The sequence below is a fragment of the Enhydra lutris genome, unplaced genomic scaffold (assembly GCF_002288905.1).
Source record: "Enhydra lutris kenyoni isolate GAN:26980312 unplaced genomic scaffold, ASM228890v2 scaffoldscaffold77, whole genome shotgun sequence".
Lineage (NCBI taxonomy): Eukaryota > Metazoa > Chordata > Mammalia > Carnivora > Mustelidae > Enhydra > Enhydra lutris.
In genome coordinates this window covers 3,006,817-3,021,292 of record NW_019154161.1, presented here as the reverse complement: position 1 = coordinate 3,021,292, position 14,476 = coordinate 3,006,817, and the positions used below count along the sequence as shown (strand labels likewise).

At 55.2% G+C, this 14,476-nt stretch overlaps 2 protein-coding genes across 2 annotated transcripts; both read right to left on the bottom strand.

The window, feature by feature from the left end:
- Nucleotides 1–1,324: 1,324 nt before the first annotated feature.
- LOC111160824 (neurotrophin 4) lies at nt 1,325–2,947 on the bottom strand. The gene is made up of 2 exons (XM_022524180.1): nt 2,831–2,947; nt 1,325–1,972 (listed from the first exon to the last, which is right to left on the bottom strand). Exon 2 carries the CDS (start codon nt 1,958–1,960, stop codon nt 1,325–1,327), a length of 636 nt encoding a protein of 211 aa, XP_022379888.1. The 5' UTR covers nt 1,961–1,972; nt 2,831–2,947.
- A 5,257-nt stretch (nt 2,948–8,204) lies between these two features.
- On the bottom strand, nt 8,205–10,547 carry LOC111160748 (potassium voltage-gated channel subfamily A member 7). The gene is made up of 2 exons (XM_022524079.1): nt 9,951–10,547; nt 8,205–9,020 (listed from the first exon to the last, which is right to left on the bottom strand). Exons 1-2 carry the CDS (start codon nt 10,503–10,505, stop codon nt 8,205–8,207), a joined length of 1,371 nt encoding a protein of 456 aa, XP_022379787.1. The 5' UTR covers nt 10,506–10,547.
- Between the last annotated feature and the right edge of the window lie 3,929 nt (nt 10,548–14,476).

Genomic DNA, 14,476 nt, shown 5'->3' with positions numbered 1-14,476 from the left:
ATGAGAAACACAGGCAAGAATGGATGAGAAAGAGTGAATGAGAAACAGAGACAGAGAGCTACTGACCCAGACACAAGAGACAGAGAGGGAGGTGACAAAAAGGAGAGTGGGAACCACAGACCTAGAAACACAGAGATGTAGAAACAGAGGCAGCTGGAACCGCCCACTCTTACCCTTCCCAGGGACCCAGTCTGTGTTGGCGGAGGAATGGGGTGGGGGTGTGTCTATGGTCTCAGTCCTTAGCCTAAAGCCGGTTCTAAAAGATAGTGTGTGTGTGTGTGTGTGTGTGTGTGTGTGTGTGTGTGTTGGCAACAGGCTTAAGGTATGGACTGGTGATACATGAAGGGGGTATCCTGAAGGTGTGGGGTCTACTCCTGACTTCCCTTGTCACTTCCTTACTTTAAAGACCTTTTGGTCAAGGGCTCTGGCTTCTCAGCTCCCAGTAGCTCATCCCACTAACCCATTCTTCAGATGGGGAAAACTGAGGCTATCTTCTGCAACCTGACCCCAGGTCCCACTGAACCTCTCGTTCAGGCCCCTGGGGCTACTTCTTCTTTTGGATTTTATTGGACCACTCAAAGCCTTCCACTGTCCACATGACCCCTGATCCTAGCCAGGAGTCAGGTCAATTGGTCCGAATTTTATACCATACTCAAGCTGGATGATTCTAAGGTCTGTCTCTTTCCCAAGATGAGGTAAAAGTTGGGACAGAAACTCCCCAACAGGGTTAAACTCTCCAGCACCCTGACCTCTTATCATTCAACCTTGCTTGTGCTCCTACTGTGATGGCTAGCTTACTACCTTAAGACAGAACATTCTAAGCCAACACTCTCCCCATGTGACCAAGTAAGATATCTCATTCAAACCCCAGCTCCCAGCTGGTTGCTTATGTGTCCGCTTTTATACTCCCCCACCACTTCTTGATGTATCACTTCCTTGTCACTCTCTCCAGGGTGAGCAAGATGTCCTCCGAGATCAAGCAGTTAGCAACTTAGAAGCCAAGGTTTCTCCAATGGTTAAATCCACCAGAGTTGATCTGACAGATTGTGTATTAGCACTGATCAACGGCAGACACTCAGAAAGTATTGGATATCATCATCCTCATCCTCAAGTTCATCCAGAAGAACTCCTATTCATCCTTCAAAACCCCATTTGGTTTCACCACCTGTCTTGCATGGATTGAGCTCTCCAACTCAGAAAGCTGTGATTTTGTGACCATTTCACAAGTTCCCAAACTGAGGCCTAGAGCAGTCAGGCCGCCCCTGAGGTCCCTCAGCATCCAGCTGTCTTCTTCCTCTGCCTGCCCAGTTCCTGAGCAGGGGCCTCAGGCCCGACCAGTCCGGCTGAGGAGCGTGCAGACGCAGGCAGTGTCAATTCGAATCCATCGCCAGCCTACACGGCCCTGGGCATCAGCGGTCAATGCCCGCACGTAGGACTGCTTGGCCTTACACTCAGACACCCAGTGCCTCCGGTCCACACCCCGGCAGCCTCCCCCACCCCCACCAGGGCCACTTTCCTCAGCAGCGCTGTCAGCCTTGCAGCGGGTCTCAAAGAAGTACTGGCGGAGAGGGCTGCCTCCAGCCGCAGGAACCTCGCCCAGCACCTCCACCTCACGCCCGCGCAGGTCCACGGCTGTCCGGCGGTCCGTCACCCAGCCACTGACCGCATCACACACAGCCAGCTCTCCCCGGCGACTTGCTGGTGCTGTCTCGCTCACCCCTCGCCGACTGCGGTTGGCGGGGCTGCCTGCTGGCTCCCCAAAGGCCCCGGCCTCCAATAGGAATAGCAGAGGGGGTCCAGCGGGGGTGCCCCTGGACAGGACTACTCGGGGGGACAGGAGGTCCCATTCAGGGGCTAGAAATGGGGGCAGTGGTAAGGGTGGAGGATGGGACTCCATTGGGACACTGGGGAGGAGGAAAAGGAGGAGGATGGGGAGGGAGCAGGAGGGGCTGGGGAGCATCTCGCTGAGCACCTGAGGATAAAGAGGGAAGCTGGGGTTAGAGATGAGGGTAAAAACTTAGTGGGGGAGGGGGGCAGAGGTTGGGAACTCCAGGGGGACCTGAATGCCAGAACCATGAGAAGCCCTTGTTCTAGAACCTTGGGAGGACCTTATATTCTAGGACTTAGATAACACCCACCTTCTGGATTAATCATAATTATTCTACTACTATTGCCAATAATAGCCAACAAATCAGCAAGTGGAGAAATACAGGCTCAGAGAGGTGAGTGACTGATACCAGATCACACAGCCAGCAAATGCCAGAAGTAGGATTTGAGCCCCGTCAGAGCAACTCTGCCCTGAATCCTACCCCTACCTACAGCCTTGCGGGACCCTAAGTCCTGCAGCCTAGAGAAAGTCTGAGGTTCCAAATTCTAAGAAAGACCATGTTCTGGGATCCTAGTAAGACCCAAGTTCAGCTCAACACTGCCACTGAGAAGGTAAGACATTTCCTCTGTCGTGTGGGGCCTCAGTTTCCCTATCCAAGAAATGAACCGGGGGAACACCTGGGTGGCTCAGTTGGTTAAGCATCTGCCTTTGGCTCAGGTCATGATCCCAAGGTCCTGGGATCAACTCGGGCTCCTTGCTCAGTGGGAGCCTGCTTCTCCCTCTGCCTGCCGCTCTCCCTGCTTGTGCGAGCGAGCTCTCTGACAAGTAAATAAAATCTTAAAAAAAAAAAAAAAAAAAAAAAGAGGAAGGAAGGAAGGAACCAGGGGCTGGGAGATAGTGGTGAGGGCATGGACCCTACAGTTTCTCTGCAATATTCTGGAAGTCTGTAGTTCTGGGAAAGTGGTGTGGAGAGAAGTAGGAAGCAGCAGGTGGTTACCAGACCTGTCAGCACCTCGTCCACCTCCAGGCTCCAGTGCTGGGGGCCCCCAGGCTCTGGGGGGCCCCTGTGGGGGACACAGGTGGTCCCCTCTTTCCTGACATCTCAGGAGAGAGAAGGGGCAGCCACCTAGGGGAAGAAGGGAACAGGCAGGTTGTGTGAGCAAGTGGGGGAGGGGGCCTGAACACTCCCCTTCCCAGCGTTCCTCTTAAAGTGCAGGGTACCCAAGAGTCAAGGCCGCGCCCCCTTCCCAGAGGCCCCTTCCCTGACCAGGTGATGGCTCCTGGCTGGGATGGGAAGCAGATGGGGGAGGTGAGGGGAGAGGCGGGGGTTGGGAGGGTAGGGGCGGAGTGGGGAGGATAGAGGAGGCTGGAAAAAATTACATCCTCCACGGCCCATTCATCTCCCAGACAGGGCGGGGGTGGCGCTGGTCTGGACACCCGGGTCCCTGAGGGCCCACACTCAAGAAGCCCTGGGTCCCTGAGGCTGCTTCCTGGAATGTTCTATCCTCACAGGACAGGCCGGGGCCCGTCCAAGACGTCTACCGCACATACCTGGAGTGGCTGCCTGCCTTGGCTCCGAGATGGGGAAATGGAAAGAAGGGTGTGAAGAGACCCAACGATGCCGATCCAACCAGGACCAGAAGTCAGCTACCTCCTCCCTCAGACCAGAAGTCCCTGTTCCCTGCCGCTACCTCACTCAGACCCGAAAGTCCTGGTTCCCCGCCTCCTCCTCCTTCAGGAGTCTAGATCTCCAGCTCCCTCTCTCACGTGCTGGCGTCCAGGAGCCCAGCACCCTCCTCCCTGAGAGCCCGAGCAGTCCAGACCCCCAGCGCCTCCTCCCTCAGACCTGGGAGCTCTGGAGTTCAGGGCTCTCTTCCCCAGGTATCCAGAATTACGTACTCCCAGAGCCCTCCTCCCAAAGAAGATCCGAGCTGGGGGGATGGTCTCCTGAGACCCCTCTGGGGGTAACCGGCTGCATATCTGGAGGACTTCGCTCCTGCCTCAGTTTCCTCCGCCAAGCCCCGCCCCCTCTGGCCCCGCCCCCGTCCCTCCCTACCCGGGGGCAGGGCGACCCAGCCGCCAGAATCCCGGGGAAGGAGGCGCGGAGGCTCTTACCTGGGGCGCCCTCTTCGGCTTCTCCGCTGCCCCTAGCGCGGCGCGGCTCCTCCTTCCGCTCGTCGGCTGCAGGGACGCCCGCTCGTCCGCCGGCTCCTCGCCGCACACTCTCCCGCTGGCCCGGGCGGGGGCGGGGGCGGGGCGGTGCCCGACGGCGGAGGAGGGGCCGGGGGATCCCGCCTTCCAGACGCGTGCTGGGACCTCGGAAGGCCGGCCTGGCTCACTCAGCAACTGGCCGGTCTCAGCCCCGGGAGGCCAGGCGCCAGCCCCGGGTTCCCTCAGACCCAGGAGTTCTGACCCCCAGTCCCTCCTCGCTCAGACCCAGGAGTCAGGACCCGCCCCCAGCCCCTCCTCCCTCAGACCCATGAGTTCTCACCCCCAGCCCCTCCTCCCTCAGAATCAGGAGTCTGGGCACCCCCAGCCCCCTCCTCCCTCAGACCCAGGAGTCAGCATCCCCAGCCCCCTCCTCCCTCAGACCCAGGAGTCAGGATCCGACCCCAGCCCCTCCTCCTTCAGACTCAGGAGTTCTCACCCCAAGCCCCTCCTCCCTCAGACCCAGGAGTTTGCTCCCCACCCTCCCCCAGGCCCTCCTCCCTCAGACCCAGGAGTCAGGACCCCCAACCCCCTCCTCCCTCAGACCCAGGAGTCCTGACAGCAGCTCCCTCTTTTTCTTAGAGCCGGGAGTCTGGGCCCGAGATTTCTTTGCGTTCTGTTGCCAATTAAGTGTCAATCTCTGGGCAGATTCCCACCCTCTGCTCTCACCCCCACTTTCCCAGGAGCTCTAGGCCAGACATTAACCAGCTGGACTTGGGCAGCGATAAGGCCCCAGGCCCTGGGAGACAGTGGATATGGTGTTGGGGGTGTTCTCCCACAGAGTCCCCTCTGCTGGAATTTCCTGGGTGGGGACTGGGGAGAGGGTCTGTCTTGAACTCAGATAAGAGAAATTCAAGGTATTATAGGACTCAGACAAGGATTTGATGTGGAAACACAACGACCTGCTTGAAGGAAAAAAAAAAAAAATGAAGAGTGACAAAGGGAGATGGGAAAGGCACAGAAATGGAGAGAAAGGGGGGGACAAAAACCTAGAGAGAGGAAAGACACTTGACACTCGAGAGAAGGGGACACAATCCCAGAAGGGGGACAGAGACCCAGTGAGAAGAGAGAGATCCTCAGACAGACTGAGGTCAGATGGAATTAAGAGTCCCAGGCCCTCCACCCCTCCCCCAGAGCTATTTTAGGAGGAAAGCTGATATCCATCTTGGGAGGGGCAGGGGGTCATCCCATACCCCTCCATCAGCCTAAATATAGCATGGCAAGGTGGCAGGAAGGGTGTCCCCGGATTAGGGTGTCCCCCTCTCCTTTTCCCAGTCCCGCCAAGGCAAGGTAGAAGGCTGTGGAAGGTGGCTGTGGGTTGTTTACTAAGGGTGGAGGAGGGGCACTTCCCAGTCTGAGTGTCCCCTGGGGTTACTTCCCTGACCTCTCCACACTTCCCCCCCTACCCCATCCCTAAGCACCCAACAGGTCCCACTCCCTACCAGAGACACTCTATGTGATTTCTGGTCTCTGATGGGGTCGAACAGGTAAGTTTTCAAAGAAAAGTAGACCAGTTTCTGTCCCCCTCTCCCTCTCTGTCTGGGCCTCTAGCCCTGCTCTCTCTCTCTGGATCTCTGACCTCTCCTCTCTGGTTGGCTTCCCAGCTTCTGTGGATCTCTGGAGGGGGTCTCTGACTCCCCCCTCCTAGGTCACCACCCTCCTGCTCTCCCTTTGCCCCTTCAGTGTCCCACTCTCCAGGTCTTGGTCCCTCTCTGCATGTGTCTCCTCCTCTTCGGGTCTCTGCTGGGACCCAGACTCTGCCTTGTGTCTGTCACCGTGAGGGGGTCTATCTCCATTTCTGTCTCCAGATGTGACTTTCCATTTCAGAGGTAAGGGACCACCTACAGATTCTATGGCTTTCAACCTTGATCAAACTCTTCCCACCATCTGTCCCTTCTACCGTCACTCCGTATAAAAAAGGGAGTTGGATTAAATCACGGGTTTCCAGACTGAATTCCATAGTTGCATTCTGAGTCACCAAGAAGGACTCCATGGACATGTGTGTCCCTCAGACCAGGTCCCCTCTGAGGAGCCACATCGCATCAAAGTAAGATTTCACTGGACCCAAAAAGGGAGGGGCCAATAGCTGAAAATAACAACACCACCACTCTGTAAACCACTGGTTTTAATAAATTAATACAAGTAAAGGACTTCAGATGATGTTTTGGCACATAGGAAGCCCTCTATGTGTTCGTGATTGAGGCATCCTCCTCTCCTCCTCCAAATGCCCTTTTGGTACTGAAAGCCCTCTGAAAACGTTTGGCTTCCTGCCTTGGATCCCACCCTCCCCTCTAAGCCTCAGTTTCTTGGTTCCAGAGAAACTCGGCTGGAGGACACCTGCAGGCTGATGGGACAGGGGGAGTCGGACAGCCTGCCATAAACCCCAGCTCCTGGGAAGTGCCATGGGACCTCAGGAAGCTACTCCTGTGCCCTAAGACTCTAGTTTCTCCCCTGGAAAATAGAGCTCCCAAGTTTACCTGACATTCTCCCTGAGCTGTGGGAAGATAGGGTGGGGTTCCCTGATTTGGGATCCCTTTGTGATTCTGTGGAAGAGAGACTCTGCGTCTCTCTTGGGTTCAGAGGCACTGAATTTTTTCTCTCTATTCCTTTTTTGGTTCTCTTTCTTGGGGGCGCCCTGGTTTGGCTCCAGCTCTGGTGCCTGTCCTTCTCCAGGTGTCTGACACACACCCCCATCTCCATGTCCCACTCTTGGTCTCTATTTCTCTTTCTCCTTGGAGTTTCTGACCCCTCTCCTCTGGGTCTCCATCTCCCTATCTCTTTGGGTCTTTGTCCTTGGTTCCTTCTCCCTAAATCTCTCTTCCTCCCTCTTTGGGTCTTTGCTCCCTCTCCTCTGGGTTTCTATCTCTCTTTCTCTGAGTCTTTGTCACTTCCAGGTCTCTGTCCCCTCATTTGGGTTTCTGTCCCCTTCTTTCCCATCATGCCTGTACAAAGTACAGATTCTTCCCATTTCCCCTTCCCTTGCGGCTCTGATCTCCATGGTTAGAAGCAAAACTGTAGGGGAGGACAGATAGAGAGGGTATGAATGGCAAAATGAAGCAGGTGTAGAGTAAATGGAAGGACTGTCTACATCTTCCTAGCTCACCCGGAGGCCCTCTGCACAAACAACTGAATCTAGGGGTTCAGCACTCAGCCCCACCCCTTACAGTAAATGACACTGGGCAAGTCAGTTGTTTGTCTCGCAGAGTCCCTAATGCCACACTTTCTCCCTGATACATGATTCCTCCCCAGTGTTGTTATTCTTGGGTCCTGGTGCTACCACTAAATGCAAAACAAACTAACATGGCCCTATGGAGCCCATACGCACAGTCCAACTCAACCTAACATTCCTACAGGACTCACAATGACACAACCTGGGGTAATTCACCTCAGCATACCCCTACGAGACTCACATGGTTATACAGTTTGATATGATTCATCTCAGTGTAGCCCCCCAAAACTTCCAGCTACATTACTCTACACAATTCAACCCAACAGAACCCTGAAAGGCTCAGACCGTCATACATTCCAGCCCAGCTTAACCTAACATGACCTAGAAAGCTCACATTCAATCACTTGACTCTTTGTATTTCTACGTGACTCACAAGTTCACAGAACCTAAAATAACATAGCCCTAGAAGAATCACAAAGCCACACAATTTCCAACATGTCTCAACTCAACTCCACAACACCATGCATGAACACGCACTCAGTCCCAACAATGCCGTGGGTGACCACCTAACTTGATCCAAAATGGCCCTAGGGGACTCATAAAACTACAGAATCCTGCACAATGCAATTGGACAAGACTCACCCGACTCAACAACACAGCCCAACCCAATGAGGACCTAAAAAACAAAACTATGTGACCAAATCTGTCTCATCACTTACCACGAAAGGCTCCGTAAGTCTTGCACAACCCAATGTAGTACAAACCAAAGGAGCCTCCCCATCAACTCATTATAACTCATGGCCATTCACCGTCAATTAAGGAAGTACCCACGGGAGCTACCAAACCACAACTCAAGACCCAATAAGACTCAGTGTTCCCCAACTCATTACCACTTAACCTAGTTCTTCCTAAACCCAAACCCCTCCCCCTAACCTTCCCTTCTACCCCTCCCTCCCTCCCTCCAAGGAAACGTGAGGTCCTGCAGACCTCAACTGTCCCTCACACTTCAGTGACCAAGTGTTTCCCAGGGGGGGCCCAGAGTGGAGGTGGTAGCTCAGGCATCTCTCCATCCATCAACCCCCCATTGACCTTGCCGTCCAGTGGGCCACACGGCTGCGTGTCCACATGGCTGTACATCCCAGCCTCTTCACCGTCTGTCTCCCGGTGGTAAAAGTAGCTGAAGTTGGAGACAATGACCGGCACGGGAAGGGAAATGGTCAACACTCCAGCGATGGCGCACAGGGAGCCCACTATTTTGCCGCCCACAGTGACGGGTGCCATGTCTCCATAGCCAACTGTGGTCATGGTGACCACCGCCCACCAAAAGGACTCGGGGATGCTGGTGAAATGGGAGTCTTCCCGGTCAACCTCAGCGAAGTAGACTGCGCTGGAGAAGAGGACCACACCGATGAAGAGGAAGAAGATGAGGAGACCCAGCTCACGCATGGAGGCCCGTAGTGTCTGGCCCAAGATCTGCAGGCCCTTTGAGTGCCGGGACAACTTGAAGATTCGGAAGACACGTACTAGACGGATGACTCGTAGGATCGCCAGGGACATGGCCGGCTGGCCTACACCCCGCTGCCTGGCTAGCTCGGTGCCTAGCGCCACAAAGTAGGGTAGGATGGCCACAAAATCGATGAGGTTCATCACGTTCTTGAAAAAGGCTGCCTTGCTCGGGCAGGCCACCAGGCGCACCAGTAGCTCAAAGGAGAACCAACAGATACACAACGTCTCCACCACAAAGAACGGGTCATCGAAGGGCATGCGAGACAGGGGTCCGGGCACTGGGCTGGAGCCATTCAGCCAAGCGGGCAACTGCAGGGAGGAAGGGGTTCAGAGAGGACCACACCAGGGCTGGGACACACAGGAACAGCCACATTTGTGATTTAAATGTGCAACTACTTCGGTACAAATTGGTCAGCAGTCATTGCCCCCCAGGCCTCCAGTGACCCAGCTGTCCTAGATCCCTTTCCAGAGCTCTAGGGATCATGCCTGTGCAGCTGACCTTATATGGTCCCTGATCCTTCACTGGGGGGGGGGGCGCTCCTGAAAGTGAGGTCTCCTGAGTGAAGCTCCATCCAAAGCCCCACCCCCAGCTTTGATTTTCCAGATGGGGAGGGTCACCACCTAGGTCATGTTTTCTTGTGCTCTGCCCTCCCTAACCAGCCCCTAGAAGCCCAGACTACAAGGGCTAAACACCTTGTTTGCATACCAAGCCCTGGGGCCCTGACTCTCAGGGCCCTCTCAGCCTGACTTTGTGACGGATTCCTCCCACCTCGGTCCTCTGTCTCCAGCTCCCTCAAGCTCCACTCTCACCACCTTCAGCCCATCTTTCAGTGGGTTACTGCCAGCCCAACAGACCCCTGATTTTCGGTCTCTCAGCCCTCAGCTTCATTTCTTAACGTAGGGGTCTTCCTGCCCTCCCGCCCTTGTCTCAACCCTGCCCTGTGATTGGCAGGTTCGCCTGCTTAGATCCTCGGGCCCGCCCCCATGAGTCTATCCCTTCCCCGCCCCCAGCCCGCCTTTAAAAGGTAGATTGCCCTGGTCAGGCCCCGTCCCCGGGTTGCCCACCTCTCGAGCCCCTCGTCCCACCCATCACTGGCAGGTATCGTGACAAGCCCCTCGGTGCCCCGCCCCCCCAGAGCGGGGCCCCTCCTTCCCGAGAGGCCCCGCCTCCCCGTACCCTCACCCCGGCTCGGCTCCGCCCGAGCCCCGCCTCTCTCCACCCAGGCCCCGCCCCCTCACCGGGCCGGCAGCCGCTACCGCAGCGAGCCCCGGGTTGTAGCGGTCGTCGCGGAAGTCCGGCAGCGTCTCGAGGCAGAAGACGACGATGGAGACGAGGATGACGAGCACGGACACGACGGCGAGCACGCGCGCGGCCTGCGAACTCTCGGGGAACTCGAAGAGCAGCCAGAGCTGGCGCGCGAAGGCGCGGCGGGGCAGGGGGCGCTCTGGCGGCATGGGGCACCCCTCGTCCTCACGCAGGCGCGCCAGCGCCGCCGTGCCCAGCCCGTAAAAGGCCACCTCCTCCAGGAAGACGTCGAGCGGCACGTGCGCCGGCCGCCGCAGCCGCCCGCCCGACTGGTAATAGTAGAGCACGGCGTCGAAGCTGGGCCGGTGCCGGTCAAAGAAGTACTCGCGGCGCGCGCCGTCGTAGAAGCGGCCGCGGCGTGCCGGGTCCCCTAGCAGCGTGTCCGGGAAGCGGCTCAGGGTGCGTGCCCGCGTCTCGAAACGCATCCCGGCCACGTTGAGCACCACCCGCTCGCAGCAGCCGCACGGCGGCGGGCACCGCGGCTCCATGGCGCGCGCAGCCCCGGCGACCCGCGGACGGACGTGTGGCCCCGACGCCCGACCCGGCCCGGCCCGGCCCGGCCCCGCCTCGGCCGCCGCCGCCGCCGCCCCAGTCTGGTGTCCGGTGTCCACGCATAAAAATAGCCCGGCCGTCCGGCCAGGGCGCGGGGGAGGGGGCGCCTGACCCCGGCGGGGCAGAGGGCGGCCGCGCGCCCTCTGCCGGGGTGCCCTCCCCTTCCCCCCAGCCGCAGTTCCCCGCGCCCATCCGGCTCTCCAGTCCCCTTTCCTCTGCCCCGCGTCTCTCCGGGTTTCCCATGTGTCTCTCGTGTCTTTTTTTGTTTGTTTGTTTTTTAATTTAAAAAAAATTTTTTTTAAGATTTTTATTTATTTATTTGACAGAGAGAGATCACAAGTAGGCAGAGAGGAAGGCAGAGAGAGAGGAAGGGAAGCAGGCTCCCTGCTGAGCAGAGACCCCCCCCCCCCATGCGGGGCTCGATCCCAGGACCCCGGGATCATGACCTGAGCCGAAGGCAGAGGCTTAACCCACTGAGCCACCCATGCGCCCCTCTCGTGTCTTTTTTACGAATATCTGAGCCCCTCTGTTGGAGTCACAAACTTCCACGTCTTTCTAGTCATCTTGTATGTCTCTGCGGCTGCCTGTGTCTTCATGTTGAGTCTCTGTCAAGGGCTATTTCGCTGGGTATCGCTATGGGTCAGTTATCTCTGAGTTTTGCCATTCTAGAGGACTCTGTATTGGGGGGGGGGGTGTCTCTATCAGTTGTCTGTGCCTTGGTCCCTGGATCTCCGCTTTTGACTCTTAGGGGCTTGTCTCAGTTTATCTGTCTCCCTTGGTCTCTATCTCTCCCCTCTGCCAGGATCTCTTCTCATTATCTCTTAGCACTCTGTGTCTCTGTCCCTGAGGGTCCCTGGGGCTCCCCTTGGGTCTCTTTCCCTGTATTCCTGAAGTATTGCGAGTTTCTGTCTCAGGGCGCTGGAAGACTCAGGGTCTCTCGAGTGGTATCTCTGGATATCTTTCTGACCGTAACTGTAGGTCGGCTCTGCCACTGCCCTGGTGGTTGCCCCGTCCTGGAGACCCCCCCAGCAGCTGCAAGCCATGATCATGTGTGCCCCACACCCCGTTTCCTCGCCAAGGTCCTGTCCACCTGTATTCTCGGTAAGAATTCGGAGACCCAGTGAAGCCTGAGCTAGAGCCCTGGGTAGCGGAGGAGGAGGCCGGGCCTGCCAGGAACAGGTGGGGGTGGGGTGGGCTGGGGAGATGACGCAGGGTCACTCGAAGGGACCAAAGGACAGACAGACGATGGCCTTCCAGCCACCGGTGTCCTGTGACACCGCGCAAAAATAGCCCCATCTGATGGGCTTGGGGGGAAGTGGTGGGGATTAACGGTTACCGGGACTCGTAGGAATGGGGGGAATCCCGAGCGCCCTCTGCTGGGCAAGTGCAGAGACACACGAAGGTTATGACTCCCTGTGAATGCTGGCACGTTCTCTTCTGTCTGCAATTTCTGGGAAGCTGTGTCACCATCCCTCTGGATTTCTGAGTCCCTTTCTCTGGGTCTCGCTCCTCCCTTTGTCAACGTCTATGTTTCTTTCATTCTCAGAGACCACAGAGAGACCCCTCTCCTTGTGGGTCTCTGAACTCTGTGTGAACTGGTCCCTCCTTCTTGCCGCCTTGTCTTACACCCTCCTATCTGCAATGGGTGCTCCTCCTTGCCATTTCCAGACCATCCATTCTTCCTCCCTTAGCAACTCTGACTTTTTTTTTTTAAGTAAGCTCTACGCCCAAAGTTGCACGCTCTAGCTTTACGGAGCCAGCCAGGCGCCCCCTCCCTCAGCTCTTTTGAAGCTCAAGCTACCCATTCACACTTCCCATCCTTCCCTACTGAACTTAACCCTTTCCCTCTGGCCACTCCTGCTTTTTCATGGAAGATTTTTAGATCCTGGCTCCCTATCCTTCATTCTAAAGCTACTGTCCTAATCCCTAGTAATTTCTTTTTTCTTTTTTAAAATATTTTATTTATTCACCTGACAGAGATCACAAGCAGGCAGAGAGGTAGGCAGAGAGAGGAAGGGAAGCAGGCTCCCCGCCGAGCAGAGAGCCTGATGCGGGGCTCGATTCCAGGACCCCGAGACCATGACCCGAGCGGAAGGCAGAGGCTTTAACCCACTGAGCCACCCAGGTGCCCCAATCCCTAGTAATTTCAATATCCCCACAATTGATCCTACAAAAACCTAACTTGTAACTAGATTGTCTTTTCCAAAAACGCACCCCTTTCTTGTCCTACAAGATAAATCCTGAATCTTGCCACTCCCTAGCTCATGGAGACCATGTCCCCAGGTTTTGGTGACTCCCCCAACCAACTGACCACCTTGGGAGGAACACCACGTACTACTCTCAGCCCCACTCTTTTCCTTGGGACACTGGCACAGTGGGGCTCCCTGCTCAGCTGGGAGCCTGCTTCTCCATCTCTCAGTGGTAGACCACTGGGTACCAGAACAGAATGAGAATACATATGCTTGGTTTCAAGCTACTAAATTTGTAGTATTTTTTTTTTAAGATTTTATCTATTCATTTGACAGAGATCACAAGTAAGCAGAGAGGCAGGTGGGAGGTGGGCGGGAAGCAGGCTCCCCGCTGAGTAGGGAGCCTGATGTGGGACTCGATCCCAGAACCCTGGGATCATGACCCGAGCAGAAGGCAGAGGCTTTAACCCACTGAGCCACCCAGGCTCCCCTAAATTTGTAGTAATTTGTTACAGCAGCAACTGGAAACAGTTTCTCCCATTCCTCTGTATCATTCCCTTCATTCCCATGTTGTAACAGCATCTTCATTTGTTACTTTTTAAAAAAAAGTTCTTGGTGCGCGCCTGTGTTGGGGCGAGGAGGGGCAGAGGGAAGGGAGAAGCTGACTCCGCACTGAGCAGGGAGACCAATGCGGGGCTCGAACCTAGGACCCCAGGATCATAACCTGAGCCAAAGGTACACGCTTAACTGTCTGAACCCCTCAGGCACCTCATGACCTCGGCATTTTTGAAGAATACTGGTCATTTATGTTGTAGACCGCACCTCTGTTTATCTGGTGTTTTATCTTGACTACATAGAGATTATAGAGGGTTTTTTTGGAGTGGAGGATACCACAGAGGTGAAATTCCCTTCTCATCCTGTCATATCAGAGGCATGTGATATGTCTCACTGCAGGCGATGGAAACTTGGATCACTTGGTTAGGGTAGTGTCTGCTGGGTTTCTCCACTGTAGAGTTATTGTCTGCCTATAATTAATGAACATTTGGGGGAGCCGACTCTTTTGTTCTGTCATGTTCATTGAGCTTGAGTTGACACACAATAAAATTTACCCTTCATGGGGTACACTTCTGAGTTCTGGCCAACATCCACCCGGTCACATCACTGCGAGTGCAAATCAAAACATAGGAAAGTTCTAGCAGTCCTTGAAAGTTGCCTCCTGCCCTTCGTAGTCAACTGCTTCCCTTCTTCCAGCTCCTGGAAACCACTGCTCTGTTTTCTACTCCCACCCCCGTCCCTGCAGTTTTGCTTTTCCTAAAATGTCAAATAAATGAAATCACCCAGTCCAGAGTCTGGGGAATCTGGCTTCTGTCACTTAGCATAATGCATCGAAGGTTCATTCTTATTGTGTCGGTCGGTACTATTCCAAGCCATGGACCGATGCTCATTTGTTGTTCCATTCATTTGAGTTCTTTTCGTTTTTTGGTGATTGTGAATAAAGCTGTAATAAAAATCCATGTACATGGTTTCGTATGAACATGTTTTCAGGTCTCCTAAATAATTAGCTAAGAATGGGCTTGCTGGGTTGTGTGATAAGTGGATGCTTAACTTTTTCCTTTTTTTTTCCATCAGGAGACAATTGTGTCAGAAGACTCTTTACTTTAATATCTTTTTTTTTAAGATTTTATTTATTTGGGGGCGCCTGGATGGCTCAGAGGGTT

Coding starts and splice junctions, on each gene's coding strand:
- LOC111160748 (XM_022524079.1), bottom strand. CDS start 10,505: ATGGAGCCGCGGTGCCCGCCGCCGTGCGGCTGCTGCGAGCGGGTGGTG. Junction 9,021..9,950: donor CGGTAGCGGCTGCCGGCCCG/GTGAGGGGGCGG, acceptor TCCTCCCTGCAG/TTGCCCGCTTGGCTGAATGG.
- LOC111160824 (XM_022524180.1), bottom strand. CDS start 1,960: ATGCTCCCCAGCCCCTCCTGCTCCCTCCCCATCCTCCTCCTTTTCCTC.